This window comes from Nesoenas mayeri (assembly GCF_963082525.1).
Source record: "Nesoenas mayeri genome assembly, chromosome: 1".
Classification (NCBI taxonomy): domain Eukaryota; kingdom Metazoa; phylum Chordata; class Aves; order Columbiformes; family Columbidae; genus Nesoenas; species Nesoenas mayeri.
In genome coordinates this window covers 193,105,329-193,128,787 of record NC_137541.1, presented here as the reverse complement: position 1 = coordinate 193,128,787, position 23,459 = coordinate 193,105,329, and the positions used below count along the sequence as shown (strand labels likewise).

General features: G+C 38.4%; 1 protein-coding gene across 1 annotated transcript in view; it reads right to left on the bottom strand.

Moving 5' to 3' along the window:
- Positions 1–20,196, bottom strand: part of SACS (sacsin molecular chaperone) — a gene marked incomplete at both ends in the record, with an annotated part of 32,604 nt that extends 12,408 nt beyond the window's left edge. Inside the window, 8 exons of the mRNA XM_080364334.1 lie at positions 471–497; positions 3,139–3,230; positions 5,573–7,055; positions 8,014–8,160; positions 9,417–9,528; positions 13,123–13,208; positions 16,265–16,352; positions 19,216–20,196. Of these exons, the coding sequence (XP_080220460.1) occupies positions 471–497; positions 3,139–3,230; positions 5,573–7,055; positions 8,014–8,160; positions 9,417–9,528; positions 13,123–13,208; positions 16,265–16,352; positions 19,216–20,196 (3,016 nt within the window). The remainder of the gene's footprint in view (positions 1–470; positions 498–3,138; positions 3,231–5,572; positions 7,056–8,013; positions 8,161–9,416; positions 9,529–13,122; positions 13,209–16,264; positions 16,353–19,215) is intronic.
- Positions 20,197–23,459: the final 3,263 nt, after the last annotated feature.

The window sequence follows — 23,459 nt, the reverse complement described above, 5'->3', positions numbered from 1 at the left end:
ATGCCTATGGACCTACACATTGTTAGTTCTACTTAAAAGAAAACACAGGGAAACACAGCAGCCTTGTGGAAGTGAGAAATATTTGCAGCAGTGGGCCAGCAAGAGCAGAATCTACTGATAAACTAAGCTTAAATCCCATTACAGAACTTCAGAAATACTGTTTGAAAATCTATACATGTGATCTGAAAATACTGGAAATCTTCCTACGGCATGGGAATTTATTAAAAATATATTTTAAAACAATGAAAATAGTGATAATTTCTGTGTAACATAAGTACAAGGCTTTTTTCATCAATATGAATTTTCCCCTCAACTGTGTTTAGAACTTTTTTCCTAATTATCTTTGGTAGCTATCTATTTGGCAAGTTTTGTTTACAAGAAAGCTGGGGTAAAGAGAACAGTTAATCATCAAATTCACACAAATATCAAGCTTCAGTCCAAATCAGTACATCTTTAGTTAATAACCATACCTGAAAATCCCCAGAGAAGCTGTTGGGCTAGAATATAATCAAATCTATTTTTAGTAATAGTCTTGTGAGTTACACATTAATACACTAGATATAGAAACAGTTATTAACTAGAAAAATACAGTAGGCATTTTAGGAGAGAAAAAAATGAGATCTGGTTGTCTTTGCACAACACAATAGAAAAAAATTGCATCCCATCTTCTCAAAGAAATAATACAAGAAATTGTTTATTTCTGCAACTGTATCAGGAATCTCCCTGATACAATTTCTACAGCTATATAAGAAAAGTTCTTGCCAGGCAAGGTTTCAAAACCTGCCCCAAACCCCTCTAATATTTATTATTTATAATAACACACAACTCTGATGGTACCGCAGTTCTACTTTATGATTATGCAAAACCTTAGAATGGAGAACAATTTAGGAGGAGGTAGAATGAAAAGTAGGCCACTACAATCTTGCAATGGATAATCTAAAAGTCCTTAGGCATTTCTAGAAGATATAGAAGAATTATACTTGTCATATTCATTTACTAAACAAATGTTCTTCGAATCAATGAGTAACAAGAACAAGTACCTAGAAAAATGTTCAAAGAAACTGCCAGAGGAATAATAGAGTCAGAAGCAAGACCTTAAATGTGACCAAAAATCTTCCCAGGAACTAAAATACTAGATAGACTTTTTTGCAAGCCATAGACCAAGCCCAGAAATGAAAGAATGTCCTACAACTCAGCAAGGGATTGCTCTATGAATATACAGGGTTTTTTCATTTCAGTCACCTCTTTTTTTCTGTTTAAGATGTATTCAAGCAAATAGTCTATGAAACCTGTATTCTGTTTTGGTTGGTTTGCTCTGATTTTTTTGAATTTAAGCATGCGTTTGGACAGCTTTGTGATGTTCACGTGGAGAAAATTCCCTGGACAAACATCTTCGAAGTCAGTTTAAGGTATCATCACAAGGAAATGACATTTTTCAAAGCTAGCATTCCTGGCTTACAAACAATTTTTCATCCATTTAATCTCACTATGGCTGTCTCGATCCCTGTATATTTCCGTTCTTTTAAAGTCTCAGCAACTACTACTAGACTGAACAGTAGTTCTTTATTGTTCTACCCTAGATTAAGAATATTCATTGCTTGGATACACAATTTAAAGTAGTCATTACTTTCAATAGTTTCTTATCTGTATTAAAGCAAAACAAAATAAATTAAAAACTGTACTGGGGGAAATTAACCATGAAAAAGTAAACTAAGCATATTCTACTGCACCAATAAACACAATGCCCATCATATAATACGGCAATAAGGCTTTGACAATTCTACCTTTTAGAACGAAGTTTTTCTTTATAGCGGTTTCAGACTTGCTGTTCTTCATACGGAATGAAAGTTTCAGCACTGATTGCATTATCTTCTATACAATGAATATTATTTAAATATCTACACTGTTTACACTGTGCAATAAGTCGCTCCCAATTCTTAAAATCTTTTCATAGATCTTTTACCATAATTTAAAAATTTATCACTGAATAGCCTCAGAATTACCCTATTTTTCTATTATTTTTTATAATGACGTAATGATCAAACAACGGAGAAGGAGGGGGTTTACAACTTAACAGAAAGAATAATAAACAGAACATATAAAAGATTGAAGGGGAAGAAGGGGCCACAACGTAGAATGAAGAAATAGAGACTGTAACTGAATGAAGACCATGATAAAGGGTATCAAGAAAACCAAATCATTACAATGATTTAGAGTATTCTATGTCTGGTTCTAACGTCTTCAGTCTAAAAAAGAATTCTGATACATTAAGCAACTTAAGAACAAGAGACAAGGATCTTTTTCTCAAAAGTACATTTTCTAGACATTGAAGAGTAAAATTGCCCACCATATACTATTTTAAAATAAGCTGAAGAGTGACTTGTTTGCAAATTGTGTTTACATGAAAAGACTTCTGAGACTTCAGACTTCAAATTCACCAATCAAATGCATAATGAAATGCAACAGTGGAAGGGTGAATACAAACTCCAAGTAGAAAAAAGGCAAAAATATTGTCTTAATAAGCATCGTATCTACAGATGCAGCAAACTTCACCAATCATTTTGGTCATGATTGGAAGTATTCCAGTAGGCCCACATTGACACAAACATAAGCTATGAATTAAGACTCAGGGAACACTGGATGAAATTATATGGTCTACAGCATGCTTGAGGCTAGATGCTTGAGCTAGTTTCATCTGATTTTTTAAAAATGCATTGATTTGAACACTTGTGATACTGAGATAAAAAATGATTCATAATACTAAAACCATGACATAACTGCTGCATGTGCCGATACTACGAAGGCAAAATAGAATTCAGACTGTCTTAAGTGGAGGAATACTATTTGCACAAAATTACTGAACCTTCAATACATGTTTACTAAGTGAATATCTACTATTTTATGGTACATTTTCATCCTTCTTCCCTTGCCTTTGCACTTTTGCTCATTTATAATTTTCATTTGTGTCATTTCCAATTCAAACAACAGTCTATCATATGTTAAATATTTTTTTAGATTACCAACTTATTTATGTGAACTCCATTTCAAAAAAACATTACTTTGAACTTGAGTTTAGAATTCACCTGTTCAGTCATTAGCAATCTGTTTCACTGTACGAGAACACAAAAGACATATTACCTCGGCTTTTGGCAGCTTCTTTCAAAGCAGCTAGGACCTCAGGCTTCAGGTCATCAGAAAGTAACCTTCCTTCCAGGCCAGGAAAGAGTGATCTAAGCACATCGTAAAAAAAAAGAAAACAAAAAACCCCAGAACATGCTTTAGCAAAGCATCTAATTTATTTATGTTGCTGCATAGAAATTATCAGCACAGTAATCATCATGGTAAGACAGTCGCATGCAAAGCAATTGCTTACATATGCAGAATTGGGCTTTCAGTGGGCAGTTTGCTTATAAATAAGAAAATCATACATTTAGAAGCAGAGAGTAGTAAGAAACTAGTTTTTCCAACTACTCTTCTTTTCAAAGAAGCTCTAAGCAAGTTTTCTTTTGATAGAAAAACTGGAATTAGAAAATTATTTTCATCTATTTGTATTCTAACCAAAAAAAGAGGTAAAATAGTGCCTACTATTCTATGTTTCATAAAGATTCTATTTAAAAGCATACAAAAAATAAAACACGTAGTTACAGGACTTCATGCAGATCTATGTATCCCAAAAGATCTGCAGAGAGTGGTTAAGATTATTGTAGCCAAGTGTCAGTCTCATCCTGCCCATCCCTCCCCTTTCTGTTAGCACTTTAAACAGTTTTTTAGGGCTTTGGTCTTCCTGAAATCAAAAATAACTATCCAGTTAAATTCTGAGAGCAGGCACGTCAGTTATACATAAATCAACATGGAATCTTTCCTATTCTCCTTCAAGTGTTAACAGAAAGAAATTTATAAGACCGTATTTCAGCTTTTTAAGCAGATTCCAAATTTGAATACACAAAGAGTCAAATTCTTAAGCTGAAAGGGTTTAAAACATTTAGCATATTTATAAAATTAGAATTAAAAATAATTACTGTAGGGAAGAATAGAGGAAAATAAAGCGTTACTATTTCAAATTTCTGTATTATCACAGCTATCAAGTAGATTTATGCCTTGTATAGCATGCTTTTGTATCAGTTTGACAAGACTAACCAAACTAAGTCCATTAGTGGTATAATTAAATTCCCCAAAAAGTGTCTTATGACTAGTCTGAAGCAGGGCTGTGATCTGTTAGTCCTTGTGGGAATGTTTTCGGTATTAGTGTACTGGCTTAACAAAGTGAAAAAATAGCAAAAGATGAATCATCTCACAACAGACACCAGAGAAATTTTTAAAGAACACACTAGAATCACAGGCTCTGAGTAGTGTCAATTCCCTGATAAATTAACTGCATCATTGTCTAGAACAAGAAAGATGGTGGGTTTAGAATATAATAGAAAAAGATTAGTAGCAGACCTGAAAAAAAAAAAAAGAAACTCCTCTCAAGCAACATGGGAGACCAGTTACCTGCATCCAACTGCTTTTTGTGAAGATATGCTGTCTATAAATAAATTCAAACCACAATTTACATAAGGACCTTATATGGAGCACTTCTTACCTTAATAATATCTATATTGGCACCAACCTGCCCCTACTTCCCTTATAACCAGTCCATAGGGCAGTAAAAGCAGCAAAACACATGCCAAGTGTCACATTCTCTCAAGTTGAGCATCTGAAAACCAGTGGAACTTTGAGGGAAAGGAGAGGAGGGGTGGTTGTGACCATGCATACAGGTAACACTTCATCACTAAGAACAGCTCCAGGTAGGACATCCAGTGTGTCTGAGTGACTTCAGGAAGTACCTCGTCAGAGACTGCTTGGAGGAGGGTCCAGATTTAAGAGATCTTCTATACATGCATAACCCCGTACAGACATAAAAAGCAGTAGTCATGCTTTCTCCCCAGTGACCCCAAGGTCACTTATTCGAGCTACCCTGCTCTTTCCTATTCCCTGCCCAGTGTCCGTGCAAGCTTTTTTGGCAAAAGAAAGGCGAACTTTATGGGAATATTGATGCAGCTGTGAAATAAGCAAGGAAAAGAAATTATTGGAGAGAAACTGGAAAGAACAAAGAGAAAGCAGATGCAGAAGACAAGCCAACTTCTTTCCAGGGTAGTACCTACTTACTTCCTAAAAGCAGCAAGTGTTTAGTATTAATATTAAAGCCTTCACTGAAACTGTGTTATATAAAAAAGTCCAAGTAATCTCAAGCTTTAAGTTTAATAAAAGCACTTATCAGGTTTCTAACCTTCTCCTATTTATAATTCTCAGAAGAAAGCCAATTTGAAATACATCTTGAGGTATTCCCCTAAAGCCTGGATCCCATGATTCTTTATAAAGTTATAATGGCAAGTAGCTGTCAAACTTTTCAAATGAGACATATGCACACAAACATGTACATACACACAGAAAACCAAGTTTTATCTGTGCATTATTTCATTATATTACAGGCTGCTGCATATCATCTTGTTTGCCAATAAGCAAATAACAATCTGAAGTTCTGGTTTAGCATTTAAACTAAAAAAAGCAGTATTTAAAATATTAAGTATACCTGGGATATTCTTCTGAGGTTATGTAAACTACATCCTGTTCTGATACAGATGAGGAAAAAGGAATAAAATTTCCATTCTGTAATGGCAAAAGCTCCAATCCAATCAGTTCACTGTAGACTCCATCAGAAAGCACGAATTCTAAAAGATGAAGCTTTTCTTCAGCAGGTCCACTGTGTCCAGATTTCCTTAATACTTGCCGTACCACAGCAGGAGTCACTTTTTTCACAGCTTTAGCAGTAGAAATAGTAAGATGCACTGCACTAGCAATATTTGCTGGTACCTTGGCAATCTGCTTCCCTGAATTCTGGAGGTAGCTGAGAACAGACTGCGTGTACTCCAAACTCTCATCCATTTCAGAAAAGTGCACCTGTTCCACCTTTATCCACTGATTACTCATTGAGTAAATAACTGTATGCTGGAGCAGCTCTTTAAATAGAGGTACTACAACTGGTTTCCAAGGTACCCTGATTTTGCTCTCATCAGGCCATAACCTATAAATTCTTTCAGCTGACAACGGAAAATCTGAATTCTTTTCAGTCTCCATGCGTTTGATCGCTTCCGAAATAAGTGTGGCATATGCCTTTGGCACTATATTCACCACAAGAAGATCATTCCACAAAGCTGCTGGATCTCTCCATTGATCCAGCTCTCGCCATTTGATACTCCTCCTATTGTCTGTGAGACCAAAGAAACCACTAACATGAACTGGGAGTCCAGTTTTGCTTTCTTCACCTGGAGGCAAAGGCAGAAAACAAAATGCTCTTCCTGAAAAATCTGCTACGGCTCCTTCTTCTGCCCCATTAGCTGACAAAGACATGGCTATTCCAATAGTAGGAACAAATTTCAAGTCATCAGCTAAACAATCCAGTTCAGTACACATGCCTCGACCACCTACACAATTACATACTAACCAAGATGTTTTCTGTGCATCCTTAACACTCTCATCTTCTACAACTATATTTACATGGTACGTCACACAGGTTATGCTATTGCTTGGAACTCTCTTACAATACTGATTTATTGCAGTTCCTAAGATTTTGATAGAATTGGGTCTTTCATGTTTCAAGGCCTTGTTCTCACTAGCAGTTACTCTGAAAATCAGTCTCTCAGTTCCATCAGCTTCCCTAACATGCAACGAAACATCCTGAACACTCTTCAAGAAGAGCAACACTGTGTCTGCATCTGCTCTGAAGGATTCAAACAGCTCCAAAACCTTCTGTTTGTCGTAAACATTGCTGCTCAGTTGGGAAGGCTGCAGACGAAGTGGGAAACGAAAAAAGGTACCGGGAAAGTTTCCATTCTTAAAGGTTTCTTTAGTGCTGCCAAATACACCAATGAATGGTGCAAATTGGTCTGTAAGTTCACTGATTTCCTTGCTGTCTTCCTTTAGATTCCAACACTGGCCTGATTCATGAGGTCCAAAAAGGGTTTGATGGGGATCAAGCATTCCAATCTGGTCACCACTGAAAATACTTGGGACATCTGTATACATAAAAACCAACAATCATTAATAACCCTATGACAATATACTTTTCAAATACAGTCTTAGAGAACAAATTTTAAAAGGGCAAGAAAAACAAATGTTACACAATTGTGATGAACTTAGTATAATTCTGAAAACACATAGTTCAGTGCTTATTGACAGGAAGAAACAAGCACATCCCTATTCTGCAATTAAATATATAAATAGTCATTCACCTACTTGAATTTTAGCAAACAGTGAGCAACAAGAAGTATTTTTTTTTTCAACTCTATTCTCTACTATATAAAATATTGTGAAAAAAATACATCTTGTGTCTTAAACTCACTTCACAAGTTAAAGATGTTATTATGGCAAAAATTTGCCGCTTACCCTGTACTATTATAATTACTACATAGACTCCAAGCAGTTTATGCTATATGGTTCTTCTGTATAGCAGTAAAGCATTTTGACAGAATAATAGGTTTCAAGACTTAATACTACCAGCTTGTGAAAAAGTATGGACTATCTAAAATGTAAATGTACATACAGCTCTATTATGGAATATCTTTTCTAGCATGAAATACAATACCTGCTAATTACACAAAGAACCTGCATAAAACTTGAGTCTAGTCTAAAGTTTCATGTCTACTTGCATACCTACTCTGTATTATGGGTCTCTGTAAAATGAACAACTGTACGTAACTGAAATAACAGTGTAAAGGAATGTTCATTTCAATATAAGGAACTAAGTACATAAGGATGTTACTAGAAGAAACAAATCTCCTCCAAAAACCTTCAAAATCCAAAGGACACCTTACAGACTTTTAGAAAAATAAGAACATTTCTTAAGGAAACTTAGCCAAGGATCTAATTTAAAAATGCACTATTGAGAAAATATTAAGTGCTTGATGAATATCTAAAATAATTAACCAATTTAAAGCTTCAACATTTTCATTTTAAAATATCTACTGAGAGTACCTGTTATATGATAAACTGAATTAAAGCCAATTCCAAATCTTCCAACTTTCAGGGGATCATCTTTCTTCCTGCTTCTTGCTATTTCCTGTATACCATGCCAGTCCTCAGGGGTGAAAACTGCATCATTGTATGCATAAAATGCTGGCCCTATAATAAATAGGCAAGCATTAAAAAGATGACAGAAGAAAACTATTTACTGTTAAAAATTTCTAGGAAATGAACTGAGAAATTATGTCTCTAAACTATGCATGTGCAAATTCAATGGGGAAGCTATGTCTCAAGCTGACATCAAATTATGCTTAGTGATGAAAGGGAGGTATAGGGTAGCAGCAAAAACCGAAGCAAGAAGATGGATTTATATCTGTATATGGTAGGTACTTAAGAGGTTTATATTCTGATGTGGTATCTAGTTCTGGTGTCCACATTTTAAAAGAATTATTCTGAAAAACTGAACAGAAAGCAGAAACCAACAGAACTTCTGAAAGAATACATGTCCTGTGGCACAAGGCTTAAACTCAATCTGTTCAGTCTATCAAAGGATGTTGAAAGATGTACTCATCACAGTCTATTAATACCTCCACTGGAAGGGAATACATGGCAAGATATGACAATAACCTGTGTCTAGAAAGTAAGACAGACAGATTCAAATTAAAAGACATAATGAGGCTGATTAACAACTGAAAAAAAACAAAGCTAGAGAAAAAGAACTATTGGGTCATTCATCATTGAAATCTTCATATCACAACTGAATGCCTTTTGGGATTATTATGCAAATTAATTTGTTTGATAAATACATAATGGACACTTATCACACAAAGCTGTATTAGATTATGTAAAAACCTTTGCATGGAGAAAAGTTTGGTATAAGGGTGAGAGAATGAAAGATGGGGAAGAGAACAGAACTGCCTGGAAAGTGCTGAAATGTAGAGAGGTAGGGTCATTTTTACATTAAGAACTGGAGATAGGTTAATATGTAAAAAATCTGAAAATGGTTGTCTAATGCCCCAAGAATTCTTTTATCCTAGGTCTTACTTATTAAATCTTGTTTACTTGCTCTACTATAAATCCTTTCCTGTATTTTGGGATATAGAGTGAACTATAGGACACACAGTCACCCTGGGAGAATTGACTTAGTCTTCACGTTCTGTTTTACTCCTTCTCAACCAACATTAACTGGAAGTAGCTGGAAAAACGCTACTGACAACCTGCAAGAAGACAGCATAAGGCCTTCAATATGAAACAGTGGCTTTGGAAAAGAATTATCAACATTAGAACACAGACAAAATACGCACCTAGTAAGGTAGAAGTAGCAATGAAGTAATCTCCATAAGGAAAGGAGAAAACAAACAGAACTACATGCATATTGAAGAATAATGGCCAAAATTAATACAGATTTTACTTACCCTGATATTGTGCCATGTCCTTTGACCATAGCGTTTCTGTTCCATACTGAGTTTCATCATATAAAAACCTAACCTCTGTGGCACCAGCATCCTCTGCATTCTGTATCAGTTCCTGAGACAGGGAAAAAAAAGAAAGTATAATGCAGTAATGTTGTACAGATCCTAGCAATGGATTTCCAACTTAAACAGTAGAAAATAATAAAGCAATTGTCTCAGGTGTAACTGTTTTCCTACTTTTCAACCAAAATAATTTTATCTGGTTTACCTCAATGAAAACAGAAATAATTATAAAAGGAATATTCAGATAAATAGTATAAAAGTGATTTGAATTTGGAGCTCCAATACCATACATAATCAGTAGTTATACTTTAGAAATAAGCTACTAAACTGTTACTACTATAAATATATTATCCCAAATCAGAGTTGTACAACTCTCAAAACAGTGCAAAATGGCAAAAGACAAAAAAAAAAAATCAAAGTTTAATGTTAAGCCCACAAAACAGCCTTAAGACAACTGAGGCAACAAGTCATAAAAAGGTAATACACAGCACTCTGCTTTACATCAACTCGATTACATTTAAGTTAACATTTCACAGTATGAACCAGTTGTTCAAGAGCCACAGTGCCCATTCCCGGCACCCTTTCAGCAAAGGTCTGCAGAACAGTTCTGAACAGTAACTCTATAAATCATGAACCAAGAGAGATCACCAGTTGAATGAAGCCCATAGACTGGGAAGAGGATTATGTTAAACAGAATTAGTAGTGGTAAGAGCTATGGAGAACTCTAGGAACTAAAATGACAATAAACTAGTTCTGTAAATAGTATCATTAAGAAAATATGGCTATCCAGTCCCATTTATATAAATAGCACTATACAATGCAGACATGCAAGCATGATTAAAAATACATTCACAAAGTGCTCTGTTTACATTGAATCAAGGTGTACCAGGGCTCCAAAGATGCACATCTATACATACGTATATACACATACACCTGTGTGTGCTTGTGGGAGTATATTTAAGTTTGACTCAAGAAAGTATCTCAGCTGAATTGAAAAGCTATGTAGGTACATCACAACACATCCAATGTATTAATACAACATAAATTTCATTCAATTATGCACAAAAATAAAAGACTTCCAAGCAAGATGAACATTTACTTTAAAAATACATCAAATAGTAGCAGTTATTTCAGACTAGGCTGCATTCTAATCTACTGTTGACAGTAAAATAAGTTCATTGTTATCTAATACCTGGTTTCAAAACTATAACCCCTCAATTTTTCACTTTGTAACAGTGTGTTCAGTCTATAAAGCACATCACACAACTAACCAAAATACATTTATATTATTACTTCTACATAATTTTTAAGCAAGATGAGATAGCAAGAAATATACCCACAGTTCAGCATACATAATACATTTTAAAGGATCTCCATGAAGTACTTAATTACAAAAAATATGCAACTCTTCTAAAGTAATTAGAATAATCATTCAAGAAAAGATAGACAAAGCCTCTAGAAACATTAAATAATAGGTACAGAAACCACCATGTAGTGAGAGACTTGCATTCATGCTGTGGCACACGGAGCATCTGGTACATTCAGCTGTAATAGCATTATAGTTGAAGACTCCAAACAGTGAAATTCATTTTAACAGATCAGCAAAATTCCTGACAGCAACCCCTCCCTAAAAGTCTCTTAATTCTAAATTATAAATAATGAAAACAAGAATATTTTTACTTTTCAATGTACCTATCTGATTTCTAAAGATGTTATCTTATTTCTTCACATTGGAATGAAAAATTGGATTTAAGTTGTTACGAAAGCCTGAACCCTTGATGATTCAAACACATCTTAGAGATTTAACTAGCACTGGGAAACAGTAAAAATGTAAGCACCCATCCTATGAACGGACACTGCTCAGAACACATCCAGGAAGCAGCTTGCCAAAACAATTGAAGTTATGCTTATCTTAAGCATTCACACTAAAAATAATCAACTTCTAGTTCCACAGTTGCAAATACACTCTTCCAAGATATAGCAGGAACTCTCATCATCTGTCACCATTTGTATGGGTGTGTTTTATATATACAAATAGATACACACTTATATCTGTACCAAACCCCATTAGTTAGAGCCTAGTGTTCCCATACATTAAGGAAATGAATCTCCTAACATCCATGTGGTGAAGCATTCTGGATGAGAAGTTTAATATCCAACTATGAACTAACCACCTCAGATGCTCTTCAAAAAAATCAAATTGACACTTCCAGATGTTATCATAGGAAGCTACGATAAACAAAACAAATCATCTTCTACAGATACCTGTCTTTCCCCTTGCAGGACCTGATGAATTTAAGATGATCTGTATTGTTTCAGATCATAGAATCATAGAACAGTTTGTGTTGGAAGCGACCTTTAAAGATAATCTTGTCCAACCTCCCCTCTCTCTCTTGGGTAGAGACATCTTTTGCTAGACCAGGTCACTCAAAGCCCCATAAAACCTGGCCCTGAACACTTCCAATGATGGGGTATCCACAGCTTCTCTGGGCAACTTGTTCCTGTGTCTCACTGCCTTCATTGTAAAAATATTTTTCCCTTATGTCCAATCTAAACCTACCCTCTTTCAGTTTAAAACCATTGCCCCTTGTCCTGTCACTACAGGCCTTGGTATAAAGCCTCTCTCCATCTTTCTTATAGGCCACTTTGTATGCTGAAAGGCCACAGTAAGGTGTTCCCAGAGCCTTCTTTTCTCCAGGCTGAACAACCTCCACTCTCTCAGCCTTTATTCACAGGAGATGTGCTCCAGCCATGTGTAAAGGTGGGGGGAACAGCAGTCTACCAGTGCACCATTCTATTTACCAAAAAAAATTTTAGTGCTTAAATCAAGGTCGTCACTTCCATTGTCAGGCTTGTACACATAACATTCAAATGTGGACCATCACAACATAACATGCGCTACTGTTGCATAATTTGAAGTCTCCTGGATCCACGATAAAACACCATAAAGAACACCAACCTCAGTTCAGAAAATCCTGTGACATTCTTTTGTTATAAGAACCAATATCTAAACTAAAAATGTTTTTCAGGCCACATAAAACTGATGGGTTTGTTATTCTTATCACTCTAGAGCAAGTCTCTCAAAAGCTACTCAAAGATTCTCATTTAAAAAGTGTTCTTAGTCTAATGATAAAACTTTGTGACACTGTCATAGTTCACTGGGGAAAATATATTTAGCTACCAATAATCTCTACAGCAAAATCTTGTATTAAAGCCTTCATTTTCTCCCAATCTTATCCTAGGATAACCTCTCCCAAAAATTTGTATGTATTATCATGTGGGTTTACCATAGCTTGTAGAAGAGATGAATAATAAAGTAACAAGCAAAATAAACATTTTAGATAGCTTGCTTACAGAAAGTACCGCACAAAGCCTGACTTAATTATAACATCTGCATTTTATCTCTGTTTTTTAATAAATTACAATGGCATCTGTGACAAGAAAACTCAGAGAAGATAAACACACACAAAATAAAACGCCACACAATTCAACTTGCATTGTCCACAGAAATGGAAACATGTCTCTCCTGCACTAATATGAATATCTAATGAGATATGAGAACTGCAAGGTTTCCTGGAAAGTGTTAAACTAATGATATTATGTAAGGCATACGAAAGGACTGCTAAAAATACCATTTGTTGTATACCTTAAGAATCTGTCCTCCTTCTGGGTATCTTCTTAAAATATCCTTAAGAAAATCAACAAGTGGTGGAGTTGTTTGTCCAAAACGACCTAAAAAAACAAACAAAAATTAATCTGTGTATTATGATACTATGCATTTAGTTCCAGGTTAAAAAAATACTCCCTGAACAATTACTGTGACTTTAGAGATTTTTTTTTTTTTTTTTTTTAATTAACTGAAGGGCTGATATTGTACAACTTTGCTATTTCCAAAATCGACTGCAAAAACACTACATTATAAACATTTGAATTAAAAATAAAATAGCAGTCTTGATGTTAATGTCAGCATACCATTTCATATCTGGATGAAAAAAATTTGGGGGCTAAGTCTTTGCATTTGTTATATCTCAGCTCCAACTACTGGAGGTTAAATATAGCAACTTGTAAAGGACTACTACTTTTTAAGTAGCAGGACAGTATTCTAGGGCAGCAGTGGCTGTAATGTTTTTGTAGCCAGTGACAATCCCTCCTGACAGCTACAGAGAGGCACAGTACAGTTTGGCTCCACTGGACACCTCCTCTTTTGGCACATGGTGATGTTGGGCCTGGTGCTGGCTTTGGTGTTCCCTGGGCTCAGCACAGGAGGGAAGAGTCTCAGAAAGGTACTACCAAGCATTATGAAGTTCTGCTCTAAGAGAAAGAGTCTATCACAGAATAAAAGGATTCAATTCAAACTCCAGTCTGAGACTGAAGAGCAGCTCCCTAATTCCAAACCTCTAAAACGTGCTTCAAACAAATATTAATGATGCAATCCCCACAAAGAAAACTGACTCTACTGGTGCTGCATCACTTCCCTTTAAAGTTATTCATACCTCCCCTTCTGCATACGTGTGTTTATGAACTATAGATTCAAACACACATACATTATATATATTGTAGAATAAAACAAACAAAAACCCCCTCCACAGAATCCTCAGCAATGCAGAAAAAATGAAACAGATACGAGAGTTCTATTTGCTGAGAAAACACCCAACATCTTTTCTTTCCAAAATTTTCTTATCACTCTTTATTTAAAGTAGCTTAATAGTATCAATTAAAAAAAAAAAAAAAAAGAGACAATTCACAGCTGGAAGTATTTATAAGTTCTCCTATTATTTTTACATTACACAGAAGTACATGTAAGTCAACATGCAAGCTTCCAAAATAAGGTGAGCTGATGAATAGTAAGAAAGTTTTGGTGTTTCTTTTCTTAGGAGAAATTCTCTAAAATCAAGAAACCAATCTTCTCTAAGTCCGAATTGGGCAGGCAGGAGGAAGTGTTTGAACAACACATTTCACTATGGAAACTACAACACATTTCACTATGGGAACCACAAAACCAGACAACTAACTTTTAAGTGATAGCACTTAAGATAGACATTATTGTAACTCTTTACATCTAATAGCAGAGCTGTTCTATGTATGTCACAAAAATTACTTTATCATGAGATCATGACTTACTACACCCTGTCAAAGGCTGAACTGATTTTTGTTAAGTGTTAGAGCTTACCATATTTCACACAAAACTTCTGCCACACATCTGAAGGAGAAACATTTTCCACAGTAAGTACAGTTAAGCATTGGAACTGCAGCCCAGAGAGCCTGTGCAGTCTCCATTCATGGAGGCTTTCCAAATTGGACCAGACCAAGCCCTGAGCAGCCCGGTCTGACCTCAGAGCTGACCCTGCTTGGTGCTGAAGGTTGGAATAGAGACCTCCTGTTGTCCCTTCTAGCATGAATTATTCTGCGATCTTATGAAAAGATCATGCATTATGTGACAGCCACCAGTGATGAATGAACACAGAGGTGACATGGGTGATCTTCAGATTAATTCTGCAAACAATGTGCTTGGCTCTGCTGACCATGCACTTCCTGCAGTTCAAAATTCAGGGCCTTCCTTGATTTATCTGCTGTAAGGAAAAATCTCAGAACTGACAGACTCCAGAAGAAACACAAAAGGCTGGTGGTACTAAAGCCTTCAGAGGTTTTACATTGACTTACATCAGAGCTGTGGGCCAGAAAAAGTTAAGTGCTTTACCTAAACATGGACTGCTTAGAGTGATATCTCTAAGAAAATCTCAGTCAAATACTCCACTCATAGGCATGAAAAACAGCAACATTTTTTCTCTCCCATTAAAGATTTCTTAGCACTACTACACTATCTTATCCCTATACTTGCACAGCAAAAAGCAGCTCACGAAAGAAAAAAACCCTTGTTTAGTCTAGCACAGCTTATATACAGCAAAAAATTATCAGATCATACAGTCAAGAATGGAAGAAAAATGTTTGATCCATAGAACCGTGAGGTCCATTTCCATAGATATTTTCTAACCATTGCACATTCTAGAGAATGTGAACATTAATTTCTGGCTAATATACAGACACTTGTTTACTCTCTGTCACTAGAAAACCACCAGGCAGTGCATTCATGACTTACACAGTCTAAAAAACACCAACATTTTGTGGTATCAAACAACATATCTGCATGAAAAGGGTCTCTTTCTTCAGCCTACCATCTCATTAGCATTTCTTTCATTCCCTTATAATAAATTTATCATTAAAAGAATATTAGCATTAGCAAACAAGTAACACAATCATTGCAGACTTTAATTAGAGCATTTCTGAAGATATTCAGGTATCATAATCTAATCCAGGATATCATACAGATATATCAGCAATTTTTGTAATAAAAATGTAACTAAACATACAGAATTAAAATAAAAACAAACAAAAAAATCAGAAGAAATCAAAAGCTTTTTATTAATGCTATCGTTTTCTACACAGTGGTTACTGAAAAGCTACCCTTTCAGTATCTGAATTGCTTATAAGTACTTCACTTATTTTATATGAGACAAGGCAGCTATTAATACTACTGCGAGGCAAGTTTCATTAGTGGCAAAGGAGAGCAATATTCTAATTTGCACACATGAAATCACAAAGAAACTAAAAGCACCAAGGCACTTAAAAAGAGAAGTTTGATTTTCCTGGAGCAGAATGAAAAGAACAAGTGAAACGATACCTAAGATCTGCGAGAAAATTGTTTCCAATTTAAAGAGAAGAATAGTTTCAATGAACTCCAGACTACACTACAAAATGCTTTGATAAACAGAGACAAGTATTTTTCCTACCTCCTCCTTTTAACCCTTTTGACTGAAGATTCAGAAAAACTTGATTTTGAGACTTCTGAAGATCCACAATCTTGATACCATCAGATAACTGTAATAAAAAATAAGATGGATCTTGATCAGAACATTCTGCAGCATAGTTTACTGTAGCTTCATTTCCTATATATATTTTCTATTAAGTTTGGTTTTATCTAGAAGTACACAAATACTCTGATACATTCAGTACTCAGTTTGAGCAGCACTTTCATTTGTCCATGTCTAGGTTGGTCTCCCTTGCCTATTGATAGTCCTCAGAGGAAGTATCAGTTTGTCAGTTACAGGACCAAAAGAAACCAGCCACAAACAAATCAGGTGGAAAAAATACCTATAGAAGCATATCAAGAGCAAGGCATGACCTCCTGTTTTCACATTTGAAAAGTTCTATGTTCTGGGAACTTCTGGAAGCATACGACTAAAGCAGATACTGTTCTAAGGTGCACGTACATTAAAAAAAATAAAGATACACAGGAAGTATGTGGTCTATGTACTCCAAAAAAGTACATAGGAGTGTGCAATTTCATAGGAGTTTTAAAACAAGTAGTATCAGCTCAAAGCAGCTAGTAATACAGAATGCGTAGAGACAAAAGTATGTCACAGAAACACCTCTGAAAACTTGGACAGCCTCATCTCTCCACTACCTCTCCATGCAGACCTACGGACTTCACCAGGAAGACCACAGAGAAACTGGGGCAAACTAAGCAATAAATTCCCTAACAGGAAAAGCTATTCAGTAATCATAGCACATTATGGTTTTGTTGCAATTCTAGTTTCATATTATATGTGTGTCCCAGTCATGATGTGATGCTAAAACAGTCAGGTACAATGTGATGTGATACCACATACCACAAAAACAAATGTAGAATTAGAAGCTGTGCTGTGCTAATTAGAAACTTAACCAATCCAAACGAGTTTCCACTTATAGTAAACTATATTAAAATTTTATTGTGTTAAATTATATTATTTTATTAGTCTCCGTTTATAACAAAGTTCAGGATTACTTCCTCACTTCAACAGGTAAAAGCAGATCACTAGAGAGAAGCTGGTGCTTACACAGATGTTGATGCTTAGAATCTAACTACATTCAATAAGCAAAAGACTGTCCTAGTCCACAGTATGTAGTCATAATTTAAAAACATTAATAATAAAGAAGTCATATTCCTTTTTGCTTAATCCAGTTTTAAATAGTACTTACAACAACAGTGTGTTTATTTTAAGTTCCTACAGAAATGTTACTCTTTAAGATTATCTTCTCAAGGTGTAACATAGCTTAAACTGGGCATACCACCCACTCCAGACTCATTAAAATGAAAAAGAATCCACAGAACGCTGTAATCCATCATCAAGTATTAAAGGGATACAATACCTGAGTTTTCTCAGGTAGGATTCTTGTAGCAAAACACTGGCAGAAAGTAGGAGAATCAATAGATTCAAATTAATAATCCAACACTTGAACTATGAGAGAACAATATACTGGATTTTACTTAATATCTGTAAATTGCATGCAGTAGCTTTAAGGGAAAAACATTTACTGATGATGATTTTGTTACCTCAGTAAACTAAAAAATAATTTGATCAAAAGTTCAAAAGTTTATAAAATATTTTCAAAATTAATATGGTACAAATATTACCATATGTATCTTAGTTTAATCTTTAAAAAAAAAAAAAAAAATAATCAGAATAGCTGTTGCAGTCTGCTTACTGACTGTTCCCTGCCAAAATATAGTTTTCTGTGCCAGAGTGCTGTTCTGATCTTTGCTTTCAGACGAATTTTAGAAAGTGACGTACAGATCTCATTCTTCCCAAAACAGGTAGGCCTGAAGAGAACAAATTCAAGGACACACCAAACCAGGCAAGAAAATAAAAGATAAACTATGTGGACGGTTTGTTTGAAAACCTGAGCACTCAAAGATTACTTGTGTTCCCCATCTAAGTTCTTGAGCAATACAACTACTAACATTTAGTTCTTTCCTAGCATAATAGAATGGTTTGGGTTGGATCTTTAAAGATTACCTAGTCCAAGCCCCCTGCCATGGGCAGGGACACCTTGCCCTAGACAATGTTGCTCAAAGCCCCGTCCAGCCTGGCCTCGAACACTTGCACGGATGGAACATCCACAGCTTCTCTGGGCAGCCTGTTACAGAGTTTCACCACCTTCATGATAAAAATATCCAAACTAAACTTACCCTCTTTCAGTTTAAAACCATTGCCCCTTATCCCATCACTAGAGGTCTTAATTTAAAATCTCTCTCCTTTCTTATAAACCCCCTTTATATATTGAAAGGCCACAAAACCATTTGCCTTTACACATTTGCAAGTCCTCTTGCCCTATTTAACCCTAATTTTCAACCTCCTTTCCCTTTCTTGCCTCTACTCATCCCATCCCACCAACATCTCCAGGTTCCCGTTTCCCAAAAGAGTGTCTAGAAGAATGCCAAGCAGTACTGAAACAGTAACCCCGGGCTGATGCCTTCAACAGAACAAGGTCATTCACTTGACTCTGTCGCCTGTATCCAGATCTCAATTTTTTACATGTCATGGTGATGTCAACTCTGCTGTTGAAGCTGGTGAGCAGGTAGAAAATCAACTAAAGACCAAAAGGAAGCCAGAACAAGCACATAAGCACTCTCACGTGAATCTTCTGCTGACCCCCAAAAGAAATAAGGATAAAGCACATGGATTATATGTCAGAAAAAGTCACATAAACTCAAATTATTAAAGCTGGCACCATCGACTACAAGGGAAGGTTAGCTGCTTGTTCAAACGACCTCCTTCCTTTGCAATACAGGCTCACACCTGAGGCCACGCACAGCAGAGCACCCGGCAGGATGCGAACGGCAGCCGGTGGGGACTTCCAGCACCACGGCGGTGTGAGAGGCCACCAGCTGAGCGGAGGTGTCCCCGCTGCCCCTCCTCACCTCTCTCCCGCGGTGCCACAGCCGCTGCTCGGCGCGGGGGAAGCCGCCTTCTGCCTCGATCCGCGCCTTCACGTCCCGCACCGCCGCGGAAGGCGGCAGCTCGAAGGTCCTGCAGCCCAGGCAGTCATGGAGGACGGTCACCCGGGCCAGCCTGCGACAAAACGAGAGACACCAGCTGAGGAGAGACACGCAGCGCCCTGTCCCGCCGCCTGCTCGCCCGCCCCCTCGGGCATCCGGGAGGCCCGAGGCGGGCACCGGAGCACGCGCGGGTACCGGGATGGGCGGGCGGGCGCCTGCCCGCTCTCCGCGGGGAAAGAGCCGCCCGGCCTGCGAGCCCAGCCGGGCCTGCGCGCCCAGCCGCTCCCGCAGCGCCGCACGCCCGCAGCCTCCCGCCCCATCCCATCCCATCCCACCCCGCCGGCACTCACATGCCCGCCGCGGCACACAAAGAACCGTTAGCCGCTGCCGCTGCGGCCGCCGCCGCTCCCCACATGGGGAAGGGGTGGGGCTGCACACGGCGAAAGGGAGGGGCCGGCCCCGGGGGCTGCGCCGCGGAGGAAGAGGAAACGGTGGGCGGAGGGAAAGGCAGCCGTGAAAGCAGGGGCAGCGGCTGACAGATGCCCCCGGTCCGGTCTCAGCGGGTCCCCGCAGCGGATGGCGGCCTGGCCCGGCCGCCGCCCTGGGCTCTGCCTCTGCGCTGGGAGACCCTGCAGACGGAGTTTCCCGGCTGCGCGGAGCTGGGGGCGGCTTCCTGCGGCCCGGTTCGTGGGACTCGTCGCTCCCGCTGCCTGCGGAGCTCTCGGCGGAGCGAGCCGGGGCTCCACGGGCGGGAGAGGGGGTGTCTTGGTTTGGCCGGCGGTGCGTGTGTGCCGTGGGGCTGCCGGAGCCGTGACTAACGCTGGGAGCCAGAGGCGTTACCGCAGCCGCGTTCCTCCTGCAGCCAGGCAGGCCGGCGCTGACACTGCACGTAGTTCTCGGCATTCAGGCACCACCGCATGGGGCACGCGAAGTTACACCTGATAAACCTTTTGTTTTTCAAGTATGCAGAACACAGAAGGAAACCTCATTTTTCTGCTCTTTTGTCTGTCATTTGATTGATCATGAATATTTATTGGCATGCATTCAGGCTACGAAGGTGGTTAAGGGCCTAGAGCACCTGTCCTGTGAAGAGAGACTGAGAGAGCTGGGTCTGTTCAGCCTGGAGAAGAGAAGCCTGAGAGGGGATCTTATCAATGTTGATAAATACCTCAAGGGTGGATATCAAGAGGATGGGACCAGACTCCTTTCAGTGGTGCCCAACGATAGGATGAGGGGCTATGGGCACAGACTGAAGTATAGGAGCTTCTGTCTGAGTGTGAGGAAAAACTACTTTGAGAGTGCCAGAGCACTGGAACAGGCTGCTCAGAGAGGTTGTGGAGTTTCCTTCTCTGGAGATGTTCAGAACCTGCCTGGACACATTCCTGTGTGATCTGCTCTGGGTGAACCTGCTTTAGCAGGTGGGTTGGACTAAATGATCTCCAGAGGTCCCTTCCAACCCCAACCATTCTGTGATTCTGTCTTCTACTTTGGCTCATAAGGTGTATGGTATGTCCTCATGCCATTCAAGACTTGTGGAAAGTGTGCTCTCTCCTGAAAAACAGAGCTTTAATCTATCTGTGATCTCAATGAGCTAAGGCAACCTTGAGAAACAGGAACCTCCAAGCTTCATTGTGTGTAAAGTTCTGCACCTGGGACCATGGGTTGTGCATCAGTGATGGGCTGAATAAAAGCCCTGCTTCAAAGGAATTGGGGGATACCAGGCTGAAGATGAGTCAACAACGTGCTCTCTCCAGAAGAAGGATGACCAGCATATCAAGGGTAGTGAACTTCTGCTCAGTTCTGATGAGGCTGGATCTAGAATATTGTGACCAGAATGTGATGTTGTGTACTTCCTCAGTTCCAGATCCCAGCAGATAACTACTAACGTGGTCAGGCACCCAAGTATGTGACTTACAAGAAGAAGATGGAGGAGCTGGGCTTGTTTAAACTGATGAATAGGAAACTAAGGTGTAATATAGTAACAACTCACAACTACCTTAAGAGCAGTTACAAAGGCAATGGAACTGAACTCTTCTTAGTAGTGCAAGACTAGCACGGGTCAGTGGCAACAAAGTGCAGCTTGGGAGTTTCACACTGGACAATAGGAAAAAACCTGTCACTGAGAGAGTAGCACAGTACTGGCATGAGTTGTCCAGAAGCACTCTTCATATGGGATTTTCAAGACTTAGCCGTGACTGACCTGATCCAGTATTGGTGATCCTTCTGCTTTGAGCAAGAAGATGGACTACAGACCTCCAGCCAACAATTCAATTTAATTCCAACAGGTCCTCAGTTCCAGTGCATAACTAAACTAAAACATTTGACTTCACTCAGTGTCAGGGAGTTAAAACTGCCACTTGGCAGCAACAGACAGCAGAGTTTCTGTGGAGGTGGGAAAAGACAAAATGTACCTGTTCGCAGAAAGTGTATCAAGCTAGGAAAAAAAGAGCCACTAAAATGGAAGGAAGCTTAAAACTCACCAAGGTCAGGTTAATCAGGATCCGGCATAATATCTACTGTCTACAGAATCTGAGCTTTGCCAGAGCTGCAACATCTTATTTCATTAATCAGCAATATGTGTATATTGAATACTACAGGATTATAAGAAAATGTTAGAAATTTTGTGGGTCTGATCTTGCCTTCACCAGAAATAATATAAAAACTTTTTTAACTTAAACAAGATGGATATAACTGTTTGCTTTACTTTAGGGCTTCCTTCAATTTTGCACCATTTCATTTTTTAACTTCGCATATCGTTACATTCCCTTCAGAGTCTGTCATCATGGATTTTTTCATACTATGTCCAAGTGAATGAGAAGGCTGCTTTCCAGTCTTTAATGTGGGGTTTTTGGTGGTTGGTTGGTTGGTTTGGGGTCTTTTGTGTCTTGATACCAAGGGAATATACTGCCTGCAGAAGGGTGTGGGAGGAGAGGTACAAGTGTGGATGACTGGACCAGATGGAAGGGGTGAAACCTGATGCAGACTGATCCCTATCAGCTACTAAAACAGTCTCCAGACCAGTTGAACCTCCAAGCCACACTGGCAAAATCAAGTTCTTCTTTGCCAGCTGAGATCACAGGAGTGATTTAGCATTTAATGAAGCATGCATAGTTGTTTGAGTGGGACCCTGGTGAGAAACAGCCATCTCACCTAACAGCCACCTCTCTATACTGAACATCTCAAATGGTGGGACATTCAGGGGCCTAAACAATTGTGCTGTCAATGATTGGCTTAAGTTCATCAAGCCTTGTCACATCATATGACAAGGCAATACTCCCAAATTATGTCCTGTGGTGATTTAACATTAATATTGGAGGAAAAAACTCTGGGTACCACAGTTTCTCTCTAGTATGTGAACCTCTGCTGTAGAGGTGGAGGAGTTGGGAGGAACCAGTGATAAAGAACTGAAACTGTGCAAGGTTCTGGACAAAGGAGTTGAACTCCTGAGCTCCTGAAAATTAGCCATACCTGTTCCACTTATAAATCTGATCCTCTTGTTACAAGGGAGACTATTTTTTTCATACTGGCAGGAATGAATGTCCCATTCCTATTTACTATGGGGCATCTTTCATTTGCCTCTCTTTTATCATGCATTGTCTATTCTATTTTCCCCTTTTAATAATTCCTGCCTTCGGGTTGTTTTTTTCCCTGTCCATCCAGATAGATGAAAGATGCTCATCCTCTTAATACCTCTGTATTAATAGAGCAAGCATGACTAGGGCATGTTTTCCAATGCAGCCCTTTGATCAGCCGCAGTGTTTAATTGTTGGCATGCTTCTTGGCACAGTTTGTCCCATAACCACCACCGGTCTTCAGGATGATGATCAGGCATGGTTCATAAACCAGGCACAACTCCCCACAGGCAGAATGGACAAGGACATTTTGTTTGAGGGCCAAAGGCTGTTAAGTGTTTTAGACATGAGCTGTGCCTTTACCCTTCAAGTTTTGGCCCCTTCCATGGGGCAACATCCCATTTTAGTTATTGGCTTGATGTTGCTGATGATGATAATAAGCAAGACACACTGATTTCAGTGATGCTAAAATTGCAAATTACCAATTTAATGGCATAGCCTCCTAACAAGAGGAGGCACTGATTTAAGTAACAAAGATGAGTGAAGTGAACACTGCTGGGGAAAAACAAGCTCTTCTCAAACTCTACAAACAAA